A 19,019-nucleotide genomic window follows, 5' to 3' on the forward strand; every position below is an offset into this window, starting at 1 on the left:
GAGGAGAGAGAGGAGGGAGAGAGGAGGAAAAGAGGGAGGAGAGAGGGAGCAGAGAGAGGAGGGAGAGAGAGGAGAGTGAGGGAGGAGAGAGAGGGAGGAAAGAGAGGAGGGAGAGAGGAGGGAGAGGAGGGAGAGAGAGGAGAATAGAGAGGGAGCAGAGAGAGGAGGGAGAGAGGAGAGATCATCAATTATAGTTGGATAAATGTAGAGAAACTTTGATTTTTTTTGCAAGGACTTATACAGGATACTACTGTCATGATGTTGCCCTCTTTGGGTACAGCAAGCCCCATCCCCCTCTCCCTGTCCCCTACACCCAGGCTGCTGTGGTCAGAGAGAGGTCGTAAATTCCTGGAGGAGATTATCTCCTCATGGCCACAGTATAGAGAGAGAGAGTAGAGTTTTCATAGAAGAGAACAAAGGAATTTCTTCCACCTCACAGAACTTGAGGTCTGAACAACATTTATGCTCCGGAGAAGGTATAAAAGATCGGTGAAGAATCCAGCTACGAACTGGACCGTTTGGTACAATTTTGTGAAACTCATGGGAGGCAATACGGCCACATTACCATATATATAATAGCCTCAGATATGAGTTTTACATCTAATTCTTGCATAAGATGAATGAGTGAGGAGGATACTGTTTGTAAAATTGTGTAATGTGATTTTGGACTGTTTAATGAAGGAAACTCCAATTCCCTTTTGAGTTTAACTAAATCAGAGGACCGCCCATGAACACAGTTAGGACCTGGCGTCATGAGGCAGCTTTTTCTGCTCTCCCGAATAAACCCCCCCACTTTGAGAATATCTCAACAGACCATGTTTCCCTCAATTACGAGAGAACAAAGGTTGCAGACCAGCTTACCTCGATAAAGAGAGGGCCAGATGGCTGAATCTTTAAACCATACCACGTGGTTAAACCCTTAGACTATCGATACCGACAGAATAAGAACAAGTCTTTGATATTAATTACTAGTCTGCAGCTAGGAATTCGGTATCATTGAACGCGAAGAACGACAACCGCCGAAACATCTATTCTATAATGACATGACTGAATGTCACTCTGAACTATCCAATCTAAGAGAGAGCGAGGACGGACAGACTCTACAACAGAAACAAACTTTTCAACAGCGATCAAGACGACACACTGAGCGTAAATATATATATTGATTGCAATTGTTCCCGAATGAGTGAGCGTTCATGTGCAAAGGATTAGCATTTCAATTGTTATAATTATCAACTCTGTAGTGACTGCTCAGTCGACCCCCACTTCCCTTTTGTCTAACAAGCCGCCATACCAGTTTAGCCCACTAGGGCACATTCCCCTATCATTTCTTGTAACCATATTTACTTTGTTTGTTTGTGTGTGCACTTCTGTGATTGTTTAGTTAGTTAATAAATACATTATTTAAGACAATTGAAGACTGGGTTCGTGCAGATAACCAACAATTTACGACGTTTGGAATGAGACTAAAGTGAGGTAAAGAAAAATTCATTAATCAGAAGACTATTGATCAGAAATGAAAATATCGGAAAGGTTATATTAGGAAATTATAACCTTGTAATCTGAATATTTTCCTTGGTGCCCTGACTTCCTAGTTAATTACAGTTACATGAATAATCAGTTTTAAACACGTAATATTAACTACAGAGAGTAATTTGATAAAAACTAAGTCTTCAATATAATTAATTAATTAATTAGTAGTGATTAATCGACGCCAAAGCACTACACTACCCTCTACATCAAAACCTTCAAACCAAATCAACAAAATTACCCGAATGGATTCTTACTACCAAAGACTATCAAGAAAAAAAGTTCTAACAAACCAAAACCTGCAGAAGAAACCAGAACCTGGAAATACCGCCCAACACAACACTGAGTGAGTAACGTTCAGTCTGAACCTACTTCTGGAGGCTGAAAGTAAAAGCCAAAAATCTGTAGGTTATTTTTGTTATATAAAGCTTAATAAATAAAGTAGCCAAGCTGCTAGGACAGAACAAACGTGGCTGCAACTTGAATTAGCACTGACGTGTGAAGTGAAGGGTGTGAAAACTGTTGAGCCAATGGCAGCAGAGTTTTACAGCCTCCCCCATCCAAATGCAGATGTCATCACAGTACAGTACCCCTTGGATATTAACAATAACACTGGAATAAGAGCTGCTTCCTGTGCTTGGCCCTCCTATGTTGAACATAATAAACAGCTCTCTATCCATCGGATGTGTACCAAACTCACTAAAAGTGGCAGTAATAAAGCCTCTCTTGAAAAAGCCAAACCTTGACCCAGAAAATATAAAAAACTATCGGCCTATATCGAATCTTCCATTCCTCTCAAAAATTTTAGAAAAGGCTGTTGCGCAACAACTCACTGCCTTCCTGAAGACAAACAATGTATACGAAATGCTTCAGTCTGGTTTTAGACCCCATCATAGCACTGAGACGGCACTTGTGAAGGTGGTAAATGACATTTTAATGGCATCAGACCGAGGCTCTGCATCTGTCCTCGTGCTCCTAGACCTTAGTGCTGCTTTTGATACCATCGATCACCACATTCTTTTGGAGAGATTGGAAACCCAAATTGGTCTACATGGACAAGTTCTGGCCTGGTTTAGATCTTATCTAAATATCAGTTTGTCTCTGTGAATGGTTTGTCCTCTGACAAATCAACTGTAAATTTCGGTGTTCCTCAAGGTTCCGTTTTAGGACCACTATTGTTTTCACTATATATTTTACCTCTTGGGGATGTTATTCGAAAACATAATGTTAACTTTCACTGCTATGCGGATGACACACAGCTGTACATTTCAATGAAACATGGTGAAGCCCCAAAATTGCCCTTGCTAGAAGAATGTGTTTCAGACATAAGGAAGTGGATGGCTGCAAACTTTCTACTTTTAAACTCGGACAAAACAGAGATGCTTGTTCTAGGTCCCAAGAAACAAAGAGATCTTCTGTTGAATCTGACAATTCATCTTAATGGTTGTACAGTCGTCTCAAATAAAACTGTGAAGGACCTCGGCGTTACTCTGGACCCTGATCTCTCTTTTGAAGAACATATCAAGACCATTTCAAGGACATCTTTTTTCCATCTACGTAACATTGCAAAAATCAGAAACTTTCTGTCCAAAAATGATGCAGAAAAATTAATCCATGCTTTTGTCACTTCTAGGTCAGACTACTGCAATGCTCTACTTTCCGGCTACCCGGATAAAGCACAAAATAAACTTCAGTTAGTGCTAAATACGGCTGCTAGAATCCTGACTAGAACCAAACAATTTGATCATATTACTCCAGTGCTAGCCTCTCTACACTGGCTTCCTGTCAAAGCAAGGGCTGATTTCAAGGTTTTACTGCTAACCTACAAAGCATTACATGGGCTTGCTCCTACCTATCTCTCTGATTTGGTCCTGCCGTACATACCTACACGTACGCTACGGTCACAAGACGCAGGCCTCCTAATTGTCCCTAGAATTTCTAAGCAAACAGCTGGAGGCAGGGCTTTCTCCTATAGAGCTCCATTTTTATGGAACGGTCTGCCTACCCATGTCAGAGACGCAAACTCGGTCTCAACCTTTAAGTCTCTACTGAAGACTCATCTCTTCAGTGGGTCATATGATTGAGTGTAGTCTGGCCCAGGAGTGGGAGGGTGAACGGAAAGGCTCTGGAGCAATGAACCGCCCTTGCTGTCTCTGCCTGGCCGGTTCCCCTCTTTCCACTGGGATTCTCTGCCTCTAACCCTATTACAGGGGCTGAGTCACTGGCTTACTGGGGCTCTCTCATGCCGTCCCTGGAGGGGGTGTGTCACCTGAGTGGGTTGAGTCACTGATGTGGTCATCCTGTCTGGGTTGGCGCCCCCCCCCCCCCCCCCCTTGGGTTGTGCCGTGGCGGAGGTCTTTGTGGGCTATACTCAGCCTTGTTTCAGGATGGTAAGTTGGTGGTTGAAGATATCCCTCTAGTGGTGTGGGGGCTGTGCTTTGGCAAAGTGGGTGGGGTTATATCCTTCCTGTTTGGCCCTGTCCGGGGGTGTCCTTGGATGGGGCCACAGTGTCTCCTGACCCCTCCTGTCTCAGCCTCCAGTATTTATGCTGCAGTAGTTTATGTGTCGGGGGGCTAGGGTCAGTTTGTTATATCTGGAGTACTTCTCCTGTCCTATTCGGTGTCCTGTGTGAATCTAAGTGTGCGTTCTCTAATTCTCTCCTTCTCTCTTTCTCTCTCTCGGAGGACCTGAGCCCTAGGACCATGCCCCAGGACTACCTGACATGATGACTCCTTGCTGTCACCAGTCCACCTGGCCGTGCTGCTGCTCCAGTTTCAACTGACCTGAGCCCTAGGACCATGCCCCAGGAATACCTGACATGATGACTCCTTGCTGTCCCCAGTCCACCTGACTGTGCTGCTGCTCCAGTTTCAACTGTTCTGCCTTATTATTATTCGACCATGCTGGTCATTTATGAACATTTGAACATCTTGACCACGTTCTGTTATAATCTCCACCCGGCACAGCCAGAAGAAGACTGGCCACCCCACATTGCCTGGTTCCTCTCTAGGTTTCTTCCTAGGTTTTGGCCTTTCTAGGGAGTTTTTCCTAGACACCGTGCTTCTACACCTGCATTGCTTAATGTTTGGGGTTTTAGGCTGGGTTTCTGTACAGCACTTTGAGATATCAGCTGATGTACGAAGGGCTATATAAATACATTTGATTTGATTTGATTTGAATAAGTACTAAAAGAAGCTCCTCAAGGACAATCCACAGACACTATTTGCTGACTGCTACAAAGAGGGGAATGTAAGCAACTTCATTTTCCACAAACATCCCCTGGTACAGAGCTATATTAACACAAACATCCCCTGGCACAGAGCTATATTAACACAAACATCCCCTGGTACAGTGTTATATTAACCAGACCATCCCCTGGCACAGTGCTATATTAACACAAACATCCCCTGGTACAGTGTTATATTAACACAAACATCCCCTGGCACAGTGCTATATTAACCAGACCATCCCCTGGCACAGTGCTATATTAACCAGACCATCCCCTGGTACAGTGTTATAATAACCAGACCATCCCCTGGTACAGTGCTATATTAACCAGACCATCCCCTGGCACAGTGCTATATTAACCAGACCATCCCCTGGCACAGAGCTATATTAACACAAACATCCCCTGGTACAGTGTTATATTAACCAGACCATCCCCTGGCACAGAGCTATATTAACCAGACCATCCCCTGGCACAGTGCTATATTAACCAGACCATCCCCTGGCACAGTGCTATATTAACCAGACCATCCCCTGGTACAGTGTTATATTAACCAGACCATCCCCTGGCACAGTGCTATATTAACCAGACCATCCCCTGGCACAGTGCTATATTAACCAGACCATCCCCTGGCACAGTGCTATATTAACCAGACCATCCCCTGGCACAGAGCTATATTAACACAAACATCCCCTGGTACAGTGTTATATTAACCAGACCATCCCCTGGCACAGAGCTATATTAACCAGACCATCCCCTGGCACAGTGCTATATTAACCAGACCATCCCCTGGCACAGTGCTATATTAACCAGACCATCCCCTGGTACAGTGTTATATTAACCAGACCATCCCCTGGCACAGTGCTATATTAACCAGACCATCCCCTGGTACAGTGCTATATTAACCAGACCATCCCCTGGTACAGTGTTATATTAACCAGACCATCCCCTGGCACAGAGCTATATTAACCAGACCATCCCCTGGCACAGCGCTATATTAACCAGACCATCCCCTGGCACAGTGTTATATTAACACAGACCATCCCCTGGTACAGTGCTATATTAACCAGACCATCCCCTGGTACAGTGTTATATTAACCAGACCATCCCCTGGCACAGTGCTATATTAACCAGACCATCCCCTGGCACAGTGTTATATTAACACAGACCATCCCCTGGCACAGTACTATATTAACCAGACCATCCCCTGGTACAGTGTTATATTAACCAGACCATCCCCTGGCACAGTGCTATATTAACCAGACCATCCCCTGGCACAGTGTTATATTAACACAGACCATCCCCTGGTACAGTGCTATATTAACCAGACCATCCCCTGGCACAGTGCTATATTAACCAGACCATCCCCTGGTACAGTGCTATATTAACCAGACCATCCCCTGGCACAGTGCTATATTAACCAGACCATCCCCTGAATTAAGTGAGTTTAAAAGTTAATTCCAACTCACTAACACACACACAGGTCACACAACATAACTGAATTAACACTTGACTCCTCACCATTATCGGTCACCACTTAGTTGACAGTTCTAATTAACAGAAAACCTAGGAATGCACTCACTGCCTTATCTAAAACACCCCAGAGCTCAGTTTTGTCGGTTCAACCATAGGTTAACGACCCTATCTGTTTACTTAACCCACTCCTCTCCAGGCTAGTTTGGAATGGTGTTTGTTATATTTAATTACTCCTTGTTCGTGTCACACAATCCCTTCTTATGAACTCATAATGTTAATCAGATATAATAAAACAGAGTATAAGTTTACTTAGTTACAGTTCTAAAAATGGAGATATTGTTTAGTCAATAATTCATAATATTCCTAACAGTATTGTCCCAGGGTGGAAACTCAGAATACTAGACATTGAGGAAATGGAAACAACCTCTGTCAACATGTACAAGTCTGGGACAGTAATGGTGCAGGGCATCCTCATGCAGTTCCAGTAGGACGTTTACAGGGTCAAAGAGAGAGAACACAGCAGAAAAGGTTCTCTCTCTGTGACAACTCCCCCATCCTGAGTGAGTCTGCTCACACCTCTTCAAAATGTCCTGCAGACAAAGATAGTCACCCCCCCCCCCCCCCCCGTCCCTGTCCCTGTCCCCTGTCCCCCCTGAGAGAGCTGACTGCTCTACAGGCTGAGGTGAGATGGACAGCTGTCTGAGAGAGCTGACTGCTCTACGGGCTGAGGTGAGATGGACGGCTGTCTGAGAGAGCTGACTGCTCTACGGGCTGAGGTGAGATGGACGGCTGTCTGAGAGAGCTGACTGCTATACGGGTTGAGGTGAGAGAACTTAAAGAGGCACACATGGCACTGAAGGAGGAGGTGATAAAGCTGAGGTGTGACAGAGAGCAGGACACTCCCCCAGAGAAGCCAGCAGAACGGCCAAACTCAGACCCGGACCACAACCTCAACACCAACCCAACAGAGGACAGACAACACAAGACCCACCAACACAACAGATTCCACCCCCTCCCAACAGATTCCACCCCTTCCCAACAGACTCCACCCCTTCCCAACAGACTCCACCCCCTCCTAACAACCCTCCTTTCAGCTCCCCTGATTGCTCTCTTGACGACCCCCACACATCCACTGAGGACACATAAAAGCCAGAGAGACTGTGCTCCTCATTGACTCAAAAGGCAAATACATTCAAGAGGATGAACTTTAACCCAAACACAAAGTGGCTAAACTCTGGAGCCCAAAAACTAGGTATGCCCTGGAGGTGCTATCAGAGGACAGACTAGGGTCCCCCAACCACATCATAATTCACACGGGCACAAATGACCTGAGAGCCCAGCAGGAAAGGGTGGCCCCAGCACTCAAGGGAGTGATTGAAAAAGCCTCTTCCACTTTCTCCAATGCACAAGTGGTTATCTCCACCCTGCTAACACCCTCCCAGACCAGCGAGACACCCTCACAGACCTGCAAGATCCCCTCCTGAAGGACCTGCACAGAGAGAACCCACGCCAAGAGGACCTTTATCACTGACCTCAACCCAGAGTCTCTCAGAGCGTTCACAGTCAGCCCACTGACACCCCTATCAGATCACAGCAAAATCACAGTCTACATGAACAGAGCAATGCTCAATCATGAGGCATCAAAGCCAAAGGAACTGAGTAATATTAAGAAATGCTACAGATGGAAGGACTGTAGTGCAGAAACCAAAAAACAATTAGGCAACAAACTTCCTGGACAAAACGTTCCACTGTAATAGTGAAGGTGTGAACTTGGCAGTAGAAAACCTAAACAGTATATTTGACCTCTCAGCTTCCCTATCAAACCTAAACAGTATATTTGACCTCTCAGCTTCCCTATCAAACCTAAACAGTATATTTGACCTCTCAGCTTCCCTATCAAACCTAAACAGTATATTTGACCTCTCAGCTTCCCTATCAAACCTAAACAGTATATTTGACCTCTCAGCTTCCCTATCAAACCTAAACAGTATATTTGACCTCTCAGCTTCCCTATCAAACCTAAACAGTATATTTGACCTCTCAGCTTCCCTATCAAACCTAAACAGTATATTTGACCTCTCAGCTTCCCTATCAAATCTAAACAGTATATTTGACCTCTCAGCTTCCCTATCAAACCTAAACAGTATATTTGACCTCTCAGCTTCCCTATCAAATCTAAACAGTATATTTGACCTCTCAGCTTCCCTATCAAATCTAAACAGTATATTTGACCTCTCAGCTTCCCTATCAAATCTAAACAGTATATTTGACCTCTCAGCTTCCCTATCAAATCTAAACAGTATATTTGACCTCTCAGCTTCCCTATCAAACCTAAACAGTATATTTGACCTCTCAGCTTCCCTATCAAACCTAAACAGTATATTTGACCTCTCAGCTTCCCTATCAAATCTAAACAGTATATTTGACCTCTCAGCTTCCCTATCAAATCTAAACAGTATATTTGACCTCTCAGCTTCCCTATCAAACCTAAACAGTATATTTGACCTCTCAGCTTCCCTATCAAATAAAAAAAAATGTAAACAGAAAATCAAAGAAAAAGAACAACAATGACAAATGGTTTGATGAAGAATGCAAAAACCTAAGAAAGAAGTGAAGAAATCTGTCCAACCAAAAACAGAGAGACCCAGAAAACCTGAGTCTACGCCTTCACAATGGTGAATCACTAAAACAATACAGAAACACACTACGGAAAAAGAAGGAACAGCACGCCAGAAATCAGCTCAATGTAATTGAAGAATCCATAGACTCTAAGCACTTCTGGGAAAATTGGAAAATACTAAACAAACAACAACACGAAGAATTATCTATCCAAAATGGAGATGTATGGGTAAACCACTTCTCCTAACTTTTTGGCTCTATAACAAAGAACAAACAGCAAAAACATATACATGATCAAATACAAATCTTAGAATCAACTATTAACGACTACCAGAACCCACTGGATTCTCCAATTACCTTGAATGAGTTACAGGACAAAATAAAAACCCTCCAACCCAAAAAGGCCTGTGGTGTTGATGGTATCCTCAATGAAATGATCAAATATACAGACAACAAATTCCAATTGGCTATACTAAAACTCTAAAATTCTAAAAACCAAACCAAAAGAAAGGTTTGACTATGTACAGACTCAGTGAACATAACCTTGCTATTGAGAAAGGCCGCCGTAGGCAGACATGGCTCTCAAGAGAAGACAGGCTATGTGCTCACTGCCCACAAAATGAGGTGGAAACTGAGCTGCACTTCATGACCTCCTGCCCAATGTATGACCATATTAGAGACACATATTTCCCTCAGATTACACAGATCCACAAAGAATTTGAAAACAAATCCAATTTTAAAAAACTCCCATATCTACTGGGTGAAATTCCACAGTGTGCCATCACAGCAGCAAGATGTGTGACCTGTTGCCACGAGAAAAAGGGCAACCAGTGAAGAACAAACACCATTGTAAATACAACCCATATTTATGTTGATTTATTTTCCCTTTTATACTTGAACTATTTACACCGCTACAACACTGTATATAGACATGATATGACATCTGAAATGTCTTCATTCTTTTGGAAATTTTGTGAGTAATATTTACTGTTCACTTTTTACTGTTTATTTCACTTTAGTTTATCTATTTCACTTGATTTGGCAATGTAAACATGTGTTCCCCATGCTAATAATGCCACTTGAATTAAATTTGATTGAGAGAGGGAGAGAGAGAAAGAGAGAGAGATAGAGAGAGAGACAGAGAGAGACAGAGAGAGACAGACAGACAGACAGACAGACAGAGAGAGAGAGAGAGAGAGAGAGACAGAGAGAGACAGACAGACAGACAGACAGAGAGAGAGATAGAGAGAGAGACAGAGAGAGACAGAGAGAGACAGACAGACAGACAGACAGACAGACAGACAGACAGACAGACAGACAGACAGACAGACAGACAGACAGACAGACAGACAGACAGAGAGAGAGAGAGAGAGAGAGAGAGAGAGAGAGAGAGAGAGAGAGAGAGAGAGAGAGAGAGAGAGAGAGAGGCACCTAAATATAAACACTACTGGCACCCAAAATCAGTACCGGAACCTATTTCAGTCCAAATTACTGATTACATGCTCTTTCATGGCCATTAATTTTACTGAGACTCATTAGAATTAGATGAGACTAGGATGGAGGAAGAGAGATGAGATATGGGGGTAGCCATTCTAGAGTTGGCAGCAACACAAGATCAAAACATACTTCTTTCAAGTCAGTTTACTTCTACCCAACAGCACAATGTGGACATTAATTTATTCTTGAATTGAATGTGATTACTAAGAAGTCTGATGTCTACGTTGCATTGCTATGTTGTTATGTTGAATGTGATTACTGGACGGCAGGTAGCCTAGTGGTGAGAGGCAGGTAATCTAGTGGTTAGAGGCAGGTAGTCTAGTGGTTAGAGGAGGCAGCCTAGTGGTTAGAGGCAGGTAGTCTAGTGGTTAGAGGCAGGTAGCCTAGTGGTGAGAGGCAGGTAATCTAGTGGTTAGAGGAGGCAGGTAGTCTAGTGGTTAGAGGAGGCAGGTAGTCTAGTGGTTAGAGGCAGGTAGTCTAGTGGTTAGAGGAGGCAGGTAGTCTAGTGGTTAGAGGCATGTAGCCTAGTGGTTAGAGGAGACAGGTAGTCTAGTGGTTAGAGGCAGGTAGCCTAGTGGTTAGAGGCAGGTAGTCTAGTGGTTAGAGGCAGGTAGTCTAGTGGTTAGAGGAGGCAGGTAGTCTAGTGGTTAGAGGCATGTAGCCTAGTGGTTAGAGGAGGCAGGTAGTCTAGTGGTTAGAGGCATGTAGCCTAGTGGTTAGAGGCAGGTAGTCTAGTGGTTAGAGGCAGGTAGCCTATTGGTTAGAGGCAGGTAGCCTAGTGGTTAGAGGAGGCAGGTAGCCTAGTGGTTAGAGGAGGCAGGTAGCCTAGTGGTTAGAAGAGGCAGGTAGCCTAGTGGTTAGAAGAAGCATGTAGCCTAGTGGTTAGAGGAGACAGGTTGCCTAGTGGTTAGAAGAAGCATGTCGCCTAGTGGTTAGAGGAGGCAGGTAGCCTAGTGGTTAGAAGAAGCATGTAGCCTAGTGGTTAGAGGAGGCAGGTAGCCTAGTGGTTAGAGGAGGCAGGTAGCCTAGTGGTTAGAGGCAGGTAGCCTAGTGGTTAGAAGAAGCATGTAGCCTAGTGGTTAGAGGAGGCAGGTAGCCTAGTGGTTAGAAGAGGCATGTAGCCTAGTGGTTAGAGGAGGCAGGTAGCCTAGTGGTTAGAAGAAGCATGTAGCCTAGTGGTTAGAGGAGGCAGGTAGCCTAGTGGTTAGAAGAAGCATGTAGCCTAGTGGTTAGAGGAGGCAGGTAGCCTAGTGGTTAGAAGAAGCATGTAGCTTAGTGGTTAGAGGAGGCAGGTAGCCTAGTGGTTAGAAGAGGCATGTAGCCTAGTGGTTAGAGGAGGCAGGTAGCCTAGTGGTTAGAAGAGGCATGTAGCCTAGTGGTTAGAAGAGGCAGGTAGCCTAGTGGTTAGAGGAGGCAGGTAGCCTAGTGGTTAGAGGAGGCAGGTAGCCTAGTGGTTAGAAGAGGCATGTAGCCTAGTGGTTAGAGGCATGTAGCCTAGTGGTTAGAAGAGGCAGGTAGCCTAGTGGTTAGAGGCAGGTAGCCTAGTGGTTAGAAGCAGGTAGTCTAGTGGTTAGAGGCAGGTAGCCTAGTGGTTAGAGGCAGGTAGCCTAGTGGTTAGAGGCATGTAGCCTAGTGGTTAGAGGAGGCAGGTAGCCTAGTGGTTAGAGGAGGCAGGTAGCCTTGTGGTTAGAGGAGGCAGGTAGCCTAGTGGTTAGAGGAGGCAGGTAGCCTTGTGGTTAGAGGAGGCAGGTAGCCTAGTGGTTAGAGGAGGCAGGTAGCCTAGTGGTTAGAGGAGGCAGGTAGCCTAGTGGTTAGAGGAGACAGGTAGTCTAGTGGTTAGAGGCAGGTAGCCTAGTGGTTAGAGGCAGGTAGCCTAGTGGTTAGAGGAGGCAGGTAGTCTAGTGGTTAGAGGCAGGTAGCCTAGTGGTTAGAGGCAGGTAGCCTAGTGGTTAGAGGAGGCAGGTAGTCTAGTGGTTAGAGGCAGGTAGCCTAGTGATTAGAGCTTTGGACTAGTACGGAAAGGTTGAAAGATCAAATCCCTGAGCTGACAAGGTAACATTCTGTTGTTCTACCCCTTGAACAAGGCAGTTAACCCACTGTTTCTAGGCCGTCATTGAAAATAAGAACTTGTTCTTAACGGACTTGCCTAAAAAAATTATAATAAATGACTAAGCAGTCTGATGTCTATGTTGCATTGACCCCTTCCAGAGGACAAGCTGTAACATTAAACTCACCTAATCAGCACCTAGCCAGTCAGCACCTAGCCAATCAGCACCTAGCCAATCAGCTCCTAGCCAATCAGCACCTAGCCAATCAGCACCTAGCCAGTCAGTCAGTTAACTAGCCAAACAGCACCTAGCCAGTCAGCTCCTAGCCAATCAGCACCTAGCCAATCAGCACCTAGCCAGTCAGCTCCTAGCCAATCAGCACCTAGCCAGTCAGCACCTAGCCAGTCAGCTCCTAACCAATCAGCACCTAGCCAGTCAGCACCTAGCCAATCAGCACCTAGCCAGTCAGCACCTAGCCAGTCAGCTCCTAGCCAATCAGCACCTAGCCAGTCAGCACCTAGCCAATCAGCACCTAGCCAATCAGCACCTAGCCAGTCAGCGCCTAGCCAGTCAGCACATAGCCAGTCAGCTCCTAGCCAATCATCACCTAGCCAGTCAGCTCCTAGCCAATCAGCACCTAGCCAATCAGCACCTAGCCAGTCAGCTCCTAGCCAATCAGCACCTAGTCAGTCAGCTCCTAGCCAATCAGCACCTAGCCAGTCAGTCAGTTACCTAGCCAGCCAGCCAGCTACAATCCACCCAGGCAGCCACCAAATTAACCCACCTTGCAGTCTTTCTGGTACTTGCTCCACAAGTCTTTACTCAGGCCCCCCGACGCCTCACAAGGTTTGTCAGGAGGGACAATGTTGTGGTTGACCAGTGCTGACAAGTGGGTACGGACCGTGGACAGGTGTCGACAGTAGGCCAGCCCTGCAGGGAGGGAGGGACAAGAGACAGGTGTGGAGAGAAAGAAAAGGGAAGGAAGGAGAGAAAGAAGACATGAAAGAAGACAGGTGGTCTCTTCCTTTACGCCTATAGGAACTGGTCTCTTCCTTTACACCTATAGGAACTGGTCTCTTCCTTTACACCTATAGGAACTGGTCTCTTCCTTTACGCCTATAGGAACTGGTCTCTTCCTTTACACCTATAGGAACTGGTCTCTTCCTTTACACCTATAGGAACTGGTCTCTTCCTTTACACCTATAGGAACTGGTCTCTTCCTTTACACCTATAGGAACTGGTCTCTTCCTTTACACCTATAGGAACTGGTCTCTTCCTTTACACCTATAGGAACTGGTCTCTTCCTTTACACCTATAGGAACTGGTCTCTTCCTTTACACCTATAGGAACTGGTCTCTTCCTTTAAGCCTATAGGAACTGGTCTCTTCCATTAAGCCTATAGGAACTGGTCTCTTCCTTTAAGCCTATAGGAACTGGTCTCTTCCTTTAAGCCATGGGAACTGGTCTCTTCCTTTACACCTATAGGAACTGGTCTCTTCCTTTACACCATGGGAACTGGTCTCTTCCTTTACGCCTATAGGAACTGGTCTCTTCCTTTACGCCATGGGAACTGGTCTCTTCCTTTACACCTATAGGAACTGGTCTCTTCCTTTACGCCTATAGGAACTGGTCTCTTCCATTAAGCCTATAGGAACTGGTCTCTTCATTTACACCTATAGGAACTGGTCTCTTCCTTTAAGCCTATAGGAACTGGTCTCTTCCATTAAGCCTATAGGAACTGGTCTCTTCCTTTAAGCCTATAGGAACTGGTATCTTCCTTTACTCCTATAGGAACTGGTCTCTTCCTTTACGCCTATAGGAACTGGTCTCTTCCTTTAAGCCATGGGAACTGGTCTCTTCCTTTACACCTATAGGAACTGGTCTCTTCCTTTACACCATGGGAACTGGTCTCTTCCTTTACGCCTATAGGAACTGGTCTCTTCCTTTACGCCATGGGAACTGGTCTCTTCCTTTACACCTATAGGAACTGGTCTCTTCCTTTACGCCTATAGGAACTGGTCTCTTCCATTAAGCCTATAGGAACTGGTCTCTTCCTTTAAGCCTATAGGAACTGGTCTCTTCCTTTAAGCCTATAGGAACTGGTCTCTTCCTTTACGCCTATAGGAACTGGTTTCTTCCTTTACACCTATAGGAACTGGTCTCTTCCTTTACGCCTATAGGAACTGGTCTCTTCCTTTACTCCTATAGGAACTGGTCTCTTCCTTTACTCCTATAGGAACTGGTCTCTTCCTTTACACCTATAGGAACTGGTCTCTTCCTTTACGCCTATAGGAACTGGTCTCTTCCTTTACGCCTATAGGAACTGGTCTCTTCCTTTACACCTATAGGAACTGGTCTCTTCCTTTACACCTATAGGAACTGGTCTCTTCCTTTACACCTATAGGAACTGGTCTCTTCCTTTACACCTATAGGAACTGGTCTCTTCCTTTACACCTATAGGAACTGGTCTCTTCCTTTACATCTATAGGAACTGGTCTCTTCCTTTCAGCCTATAGGAACTGGTCTCTTCCATTAAGCCTATAGGAACTGGTCTCTTCCTTTAAGCCTATAGGAACTGGTCTCTTCCTTTACACCTATAGGAACTGGTCTCTTCCCGTACGCCTATAGGAACTGGTCTCTTCCTTTACACCTATAGGAACTGGTCTCTTCCTTTAAGCCTATAGGAACTGGTCTCTTCCTTTACTCCATGGGAACTGGTCTCTTCCTTTAAGCCTATAGGAACTGGTCTCTTCCTTTAAGTCTATATGAACTGGTCTCTTCCATTAAGCCTATAGGAACTGGTCTCTTCCTTTAAACCTATAGGAACTGGTCTCTTCCTTTACGCCTATAGGAACTGGTCTCTTCCTTTAAGTCTATAGGAACTGGTCTCTTCCATTAAGCCTATAGGAACTGGTCTCTTCCTTTACACCTATAGGAACTGGTCTCTTCCTTTACGCCTATAGGAACTGGTCTCTTCCTTTACTCCTATAGGAACTGGTCTCTTCCTTTACTCCTATAGGAACTGGTCTCTTCCTTTACGCATATAGGAACTGGTCTCTTCCTTTACACCTATATGAACTGGTCTCTTCCTTTACACCTATAGGAACTGGTCTCTTCCATTAAGCCTATAGGAACTGGTCTCTTCCTTTACTCCATAGGAACTGGTCTCTTTCTTTACACCTATAGGAACTGGTCTCTTCCTTTAAACCATGGGAACTGGTCTCTTCCTTTACACCTATAGGAACTGGTCTCTTCCTTTACACCATGGGAACTGGTCTCTTCCTTTACGCCTATAGGAACTGGTCTCTTCCTTTACGCCATGGGAACTGGTCTCTTCCTTTACACCTATAGGAACTGGTCTCTTCCTTTACGCCTATAGGAACTGGTCTCTTCCTTTACACCTATAGGAACTGGTCTCTTCCTTTACGCCTATAGGAACTGGTCTCTTCCTTTACTCCTATAGGAACTGGTCTCTTCCTTTACTCCTATAGGAACTGGTCTCTTCCTTTACACCTATAGGAACTGGTCTCTTCCTTTACAATTATAGGAACTGGTCTCTTCCTTTACACCTATAGGAACTGGTCTCTTCCACTAAGCCTATAGGAACTGGTCTCTTCCTTTACTCCATAGGAACTGGTCTCTTCCTTTACACCTATAGGAACTGGTCTCTTCCTTTAAGCCTATAGGAACTGGTCTCTTCCTTTACGCCTATAGGTACTGGTCTCTTCCTTTACACCTATAGGAACTGGTCTCTTCCTTTACACCTATAGGAACTGGTCTCTTCCATTAAGCCTATAGGAACTGGTCTCTTCCTTTACACCTATAGGAACTGGTCTCTTCCTTTAAGCCTATAGGAACTGGTCTCTTCCTTTACTCCATGGGAACTGGTCTCTTCCTTTACGCCTATAGGAACTGGTCTCTTCCTTTACGCCTATAGGAACTGGTCTCTTCCTTTACGCCTATAGGAACTGGTCTCTTCCTTTACGCCTATAGGAACTGGTCTCTTCCTTTACACCTATAGGAACTGGTCTCTTCCTTTACACCTATAGAAACTGGTCTCTTCCTTTAAGCCTATAGGAACTGGTCTCTTCCTTTACACCTATAGGAACTAGTCTCTTCCTTTACGCCTATAGGAACTGGTCTCTTCCTCTTTACACCTATAGGAACTGGTCTCTTCCTTTACACCATGGGAACTGGTCTCTTCCTTTACGCCTATAGGAACTGGTCTCTTCCTTTACGCCTATAGGAACTGGTCTCTTCCTTTACGCCATGGGAACTGGTCTCTTCCTTTACTCCATAGGAACTGAGAAACAAACAACTCAGAGAGAGAACACAGACAGACTTACATCCGTAGAAGGCCCTGGAGACGATCTGCCTTTTCATATTCTGGCACAGCATCTTCAGTGGGCTCCTGGAGACAGGACACACATACAGCGGGGAGATTGTGATAGCATGATTTCAGGTTATCAATTAATGATGTGATCCATTCTGTGCAGGAGTGTGTGTGTGTGTGTGTGTGTGTGTGTGTGTGTATTCTCACCGGTCGTGGATGCAGGTGCAGCCTGCTGGGTATTCCAATGAGACGTTACTGCCCCCTGCGGAGCAAGGCAGACATGACGACATGTGACTGGTGCACTCTGCTCCCTGCTGCCATGACGACGGGCTGCCTCCCATATAGGCTCCCTGGATGTCCATCATCTCCCCATGGTCTGGAGGGTGAGGGGGGATGGAGAGAGAGGGATGGAGAGATAGGAATGGAGAGGGTGAGTGAGACAGATGGAGAGAGAGGGATGGAGAGAGAGGGATGGAGAGGGTGAGAGAGAGGGATGGAGAAGAGAGGGTGAGAAAGAGGGATGGAGAGTTAGGGATGGAGAGGGTGAGAGAGAGGGATGGAGAAGAGAGGGCGATGGAGAGGGTGAGAAAGAGGGATGGAGAGAGAGGGTTGGAGAGAGAGGGATGGAGAGGGTAAGAGAGAGGGATGGAGAGAGAGGGATGGAGAGAGAGGGATGGATGTCGAGGGATAAGAGGGTGAGAGAGAGGGATGGAGAGAGAGTGAGAAAGAGGGATGGAGAGAGAGGGTGAGAAAGAGGGATGGAGAGAGAGGGGATGGAGAGGGTGAGAGAGAGGGATGGAGAGAGAGGGTGAGAAAGAGGGATGGAGAGAGGGGATGGAGAGGGGGGTGAGAGAAGAATGAAGAGAGAGGGGAGTGGGAGGGGGAGGGGGAGGATGGAGAGAGGGAGGGTTAGAGTGGGGTGAGAGAAGGATGGAGAAGGGGGAAAGGAAAGGGGGGAGAGAGAGGGATAGAGGTGGGGAGAAAGAAAGGGAGGGGAAGAGGGATGGAGGGAGAGGGGGAAGGAGAGGTGAATGAGAGAGAGATAGGGAGAGAAGGGAGAGCGTGAGGGATGAGAGAGAGAGAGAGAAAGTGATGGAACAAGGGGGAAGACAACAGCAAGGAAAATAGATACAATTATGAGGAACAGAGAATCACTCTTAAGGCGCTCTGAGACTAGGCTGTAAACTAACCTGTTGGCTGCGTCCAGAACGTGTCATTGGTTTCCTTATTGGCTAAATAAAACAAGATCTCTTGTCTGGCTAGAATGACACTATCTGTTTGCCAGAGGCTCTAGCTCAACCAAGACATCTATTCAGGTAGCGAGAGATTTCTCTCTTTATCGAATTTCAGATTCAAATGACTCTTTCAAATATTATATATTTAATGTAGCTTACATTGCTCACATAGATGTATGAGGTATACATTTACAGAGCCTTCAGAAAGTATTCCTATCCTGTGACGTATTCCCCACTTTGTTGTATTACAGCCTGAATTCAAAATGCATCAAATTTAGTTTTTTTCTCACCCATCTACAAACAATATCCCATAGTGACAAAGTGAAAACATGTTGTATTTTTTAAACATTTTTTGCAAATGTATTGAATATTAAATACATAAATGGTTCATTTACATAAGTATTTACACTCCTGAGTCAATATATGTTAGAATCACCTTTGGCAGCGATTACTGCTGTGAGCCTTTCTGGGTAAGTCTCGAAGAGCTTTGCACACCTGGATTGTACAATATTTGCACATTTTTGTAATTATTCAAACTCTGTCAAGTTGTTCGTTGTTCATTGCTAGACAGCCATTTTCAAGTGTTGCCATATATTTTCAATTTAAGTCAAAACTGTAACTAGGCCACTCAGTAACATTCAATGTCGTCTTGGTAAGAAACACAAGTGTATATATATACATGTGTTTTAGGTAATTGTCCTTATGTTGTGTCAGTGACATGTTGTGTTGGATTTGCCCCAAACGCTTTGTATTCAGGACAAAAAGTTAATTTCTTTGCCACATTTTTCACATATTTACTGTTGCAAACAGGATGCATGTTTTGGAATATTTTCATTTTGATTTTCTTCTTTTCATTTAGTATTGTGGAGTAACTACAATGTCGATCCATCCTCAGTGTTTTCCTATCAAAGCCATTAAACTCCATAACTGTTTTTAAGTCACCATCATGGTGAAATCCCTGAGCGGTTTCCTTCCTCTCTGGCAACTGAGTTAGGAAGGACGCCTGTATTTTTATAGCAACTGTGTAATTAATAACTTATCCATGATCAAAGGG

General features: G+C 45.0%; 1 protein-coding gene across 2 annotated transcripts in view; it reads right to left on the reverse strand.

The window, feature by feature from the left end:
• LOC110519585 (small G protein signaling modulator 2) overlaps positions 1–19,019 on the reverse strand; it is a 233,537-nt gene that overhangs the window by 32,284 nt on the left and 182,234 nt on the right. For both annotated transcript variants that reach the window (XM_036965645.1, XM_036965644.1), the window contains 3 exons: positions 16,938–17,106; positions 16,744–16,808; positions 13,182–13,327 (listed from right to left, as the gene is read on the reverse strand). In XM_036965645.1, the coding sequence (XP_036821540.1) occupies positions 13,182–13,327; positions 16,744–16,808; positions 16,938–17,106 (380 nt within the window). The remainder of the gene's footprint in view (positions 1–13,181; positions 13,328–16,743; positions 16,809–16,937; positions 17,107–19,019) is intronic.

This window comes from Oncorhynchus mykiss, chromosome 27, assembly GCF_013265735.2.
Source record: "Oncorhynchus mykiss isolate Arlee chromosome 27, USDA_OmykA_1.1, whole genome shotgun sequence".
NCBI lineage: Eukaryota > Metazoa > Chordata > Actinopteri > Salmoniformes > Salmonidae > Oncorhynchus > Oncorhynchus mykiss.